Source organism: Eleginops maclovinus, chromosome 18 (assembly GCF_036324505.1).
Source record: "Eleginops maclovinus isolate JMC-PN-2008 ecotype Puerto Natales chromosome 18, JC_Emac_rtc_rv5, whole genome shotgun sequence".
NCBI classification, from domain to species: domain Eukaryota; kingdom Metazoa; phylum Chordata; class Actinopteri; order Perciformes; family Eleginopidae; genus Eleginops; species Eleginops maclovinus.
Window position 1 is genome coordinate 14,955,122 of NC_086366.1, and position 3,573 is coordinate 14,958,694.

Below are 3,573 nucleotides of genomic sequence, written 5' to 3' on the forward strand. Positions count from 1 at the left end.
TTTGGCTTGACTCCACCAAAGACAGCAACGGGCGCACGGTGGCTACTTGAACGAAAACGGGGGAAGCTCGCTCAAGAACCGGCTGGGCTGTCTTCGGGAACTCAACATGCCACAATAGAAATGCTGAGCGTGGGTGCGAAACAGTCGTATTTACCCCCTGAACAGCGATAGTTGAGGGCAACGCCCTGTATCCACCGAGTAGAGCCCGTACAAAAGTGCTGGCGGAGGCGCAACGGTGAGCGGTTTGAAACCCAGCAGGGCGGCTAGCTCACAGCGGAGAGGAAGCAGGACTGTCTGCTGAGAACCATGAGAGAGTACAAAGTAGTGGTTCTTGGATCCGGAGGGGTCGGTAAATCCGCGTTAACCGTCCAGTTCGTGACGGGCTCCTTCATAGAGAAATACGACCCCACGATAGAGGATTTCTACAGGAAGGAGATCGAGGTGGACTCCTCTCCGTCCGTCCTGGAGATCCTGGACACGGCGGGGACCGAGCAGTTCGCCTCCATGCGAGACCTGTACATCAAAAACGGGCAGGGTTTCATCCTGGTCTACAGCCTGGTAAACCAGCAGAGCTTCCAGGACATCAAGCCAATGAGGGATCAGATCATTCGGGTGAAAAGGTACGAGAGAGTGCCCATGATTCTGGTTGGAAACAAAGTGGACCTGGAGGGGGAGAGGGAAGTCTCCTCCGGTGAGGGGAAGGCACTGGCGGACGAATGGAACTGCCCGTTCCTGGAAACTTCTGCCAAAAATAAAACCTCGGTGGACGAACTGTTTGCAGAGATTGTCCGACAGATGAACTATGCCTCAACACCAAATGGCGACGACCAGTGCTGCTCGTCTTGTGTCGTTCTTTAAGGAAAACGACAACCATAAAGTTTTATTCTTTGCTCGGTTTTAAGTTTGCAATGGTAAGTTTAAACACCATACACTGGACATGCTGACATGAATGATATTAATTGACACTATGTAACCACCAGTAACCTACTTATTACACTCATTTTACTTAAATCTTTTCTCAGCACATGATACTTAGTAGCCTATAGAGAAATGCACTGCGACATACCGGATGTATGCTCAACTGGGCTTCATTTGAGCCTTTTTGTGTATTAAGTTTAATGTCAGTTCTCGTTTATACAAGCTCAGTGTTAGTTTTCACTGGTGACATGCAGGAGGCCACTTGCAATCTATTGTTTTGCTAACTAGGTTGGGGAAGTGTCTGACTCATTGCAGAACTGGAGGGACAAGCTATGAGTTAGTTAGTAGTTTAATCTGAACACATATAGTCTGGAGTTGTTGAACCTGCTCAAATTGTATTTTCCAGAATGAGGTTAACAGGAGTCAGAGATTCTGATGTTCTTCTATGGCCTAGATTCAAGGCGAAGCAAGTCCCAGAATAAGCCTTAAATTAAATGTTTTTTTCTTTATCTTTTGTCAGAGGTTGTTGTAGTTCACTCATGGCTCTTCTTATCTTTTGTTTGTTGCAGTGTGTTGCAGCAAGTGTGTACTGTTGAGGTCTTCTTCGTTTCTCACCCTGGCCTTGGAGGAATGCTGCAGGGGGACGAGAGGAGGAGGGGAGCAACTGAGACTCAGAGGGAGGGGTCCACTCTTCAGGAATTCTACTGGGTTGGAGTATCTTTGCTACACGATCAGTGTCCACCATTGATGTCAACACAGTGTCAGATCCAGAGTTTCAGCAACAACCCCTTCACCAGTTCCAACTGTACTCACAACTGGAGCTAAACCCCAATGGAAAAGAAATGGAGGTCAACACTTAGAGACACTCGAAAATTGATATTTCTGTATAAGAAGACGGAGAGATAGAGTATATTTTGTTAAATAAACTGCACAGTCTGGGGCGGGTAAAGATTCGGGTGATATCTCTGCCCAACCCATTTTGGAGCGACGACCCACAACACTCCAAATCCTATTTTTTTTCCAAAGTCAAAAGAAATTGACACCACCTATCTGCTGGTGGAGTAAACGTGATGAGTGCCACTTTTTTTCTTCGTCTCCTCTTTAGTGTGTGAGAGGACCTTAACTGAAGTGACATGGGGACGGTGACCCGATCGCCCTTGTGTCGAGTGCCTTTCCTAAACAAATCAGCTGTTCAGATTTAGTGCCAACCTACATATCACCAAAAGAACCCGTCAACATGGCAATCCACAATTTAGTGAACTGTTCTTCTGGATATTCTCGTAGGGGTGGAGGCTGAAAAGAAACTACAATAGGCTTTTTGTTAATGGAATGGTGGTTTTTCTGTATGTTTTATGTTGGCCTTTTTGAAGTTTAAGGTGTTCATTTTGCAATGTCTGCTTAGTCTGGCCAAACATACCTTGAAATGCAGAGGTACTGGAATGACCCTAGATGCGATAACAACACCAAACGCTTACCTTCCAGACCACTTAAATCAAATTCTGTTTATGTTTATTTCGTTGTTTTTAACAGGAAATGTGATGATGTACCGTTGAAAAATCTAACCTGATTGTAAGTTGAATTTCAGACCACCCGTTTAACAATGGGCTGTCTGTTTTAAAAACAAGACTTTTAATACAAATTGCATTTTTAAAAAAAGAAACCAGGCTGTGTTTTCTCTTTGTTCACTTGTTTCATTGTGGTGCCACAATCACTAATTGCCAGTTTACTGATTCTAAACAAAATTGTTGTCATCAGCAGTTTATATAATAATTTATCACTGCTTAAACATCAGCTAAGTATATTTAAATACACCTAAATAACAGATTACTACAAATAACCACATTAATACAGTTTATAAAACATTTAAATGTTCAGTTGTCTGCATAGTGTACAATTGCATGACTTCCTCTTAAAAAGAAACAAACAAAATGCGTTGTAATGCTATTTTTCTCAAACACAAAACCTTCCGTGTGGTTATCGCTGAGATTACTATAATGCATGTCAACAATCAAAAGCTGACAGAAACCAGACCAAGGTGTGTACACGCTATGACTAATTCAAAAATGGATGAGTAACTAACTTCGGCTTGTGTGTTGCGTTGTTTATGTGACACTGGTAATGTAAGGATGGTTATTGTCAGGCTATGGAGCGCATGTAACGTTCCTGAGGGCAGGAATTTATGTAAAAATAATTGTAAATTACCTGAGGAGAACTTGGCCATATTCAGCAACAAAATGTCATCAAGATGAAAACGTGTCTTCTTATCAGCCTGTCAGTCTTATCAGTCTATCAGTGCATTGATAGCCAAAGCCAGGATGTGCTGCTCTAGAAAAATGTCTCTTTTAACTGTGTGGGTGTAGCAGTGTTTCAGCCCAGAGCTTCAGCCTGGGTGCAGTGTGTGTGTGGGTGAAGTGTGTGTGATGTGGAGAGGCCGTTATGACTGAGCAACCCCGATCCGCTTCTGTTTACCTACAGGGATTACTTAGCCCCTTCTGGCTGCCCGACTGCAGTATGGCTTGGGGGGGGAGTAAACAAACACAACACAAGCTTTACTTATAGAGTCCGGTCTTTCTGGGGGTAGATATGTGCTGGTCTTCAAGCTGTATACTGTGTATGTGTTCTGTTTTGGTATGTGCTGTATGTGTCTTATGAGTC

The 3,573-nt window shown here is 43.7% G+C and overlaps 1 protein-coding gene across 1 annotated transcript; it reads left to right on the plus strand.

Moving 5' to 3' along the window:
- LOC134880309 (ras-related protein Rap-2b) lies at positions 1 to 2,578 on the plus strand. The gene is made up of 2 exons (XM_063907193.1): positions 1 to 911; positions 1,488 to 2,578. Exon 1 carries the CDS (start codon positions 307 to 309, stop codon positions 856 to 858), a length of 552 nt encoding a protein of 183 aa, XP_063763263.1. The 5' UTR covers positions 1 to 306; the 3' UTR covers positions 859 to 911; positions 1,488 to 2,578.
- The last annotated feature ends 995 nt before the right edge of the window (positions 2,579 to 3,573 follow it).

Excerpts from the sequence above, each read along its gene's own strand:
- LOC134880309 (XM_063907193.1), top strand. The coding sequence starts at position 307 with ATGAGAGAGTACAAAGTAGTGGTTCTTGGATCCGGAGGGGTCGGTAAA.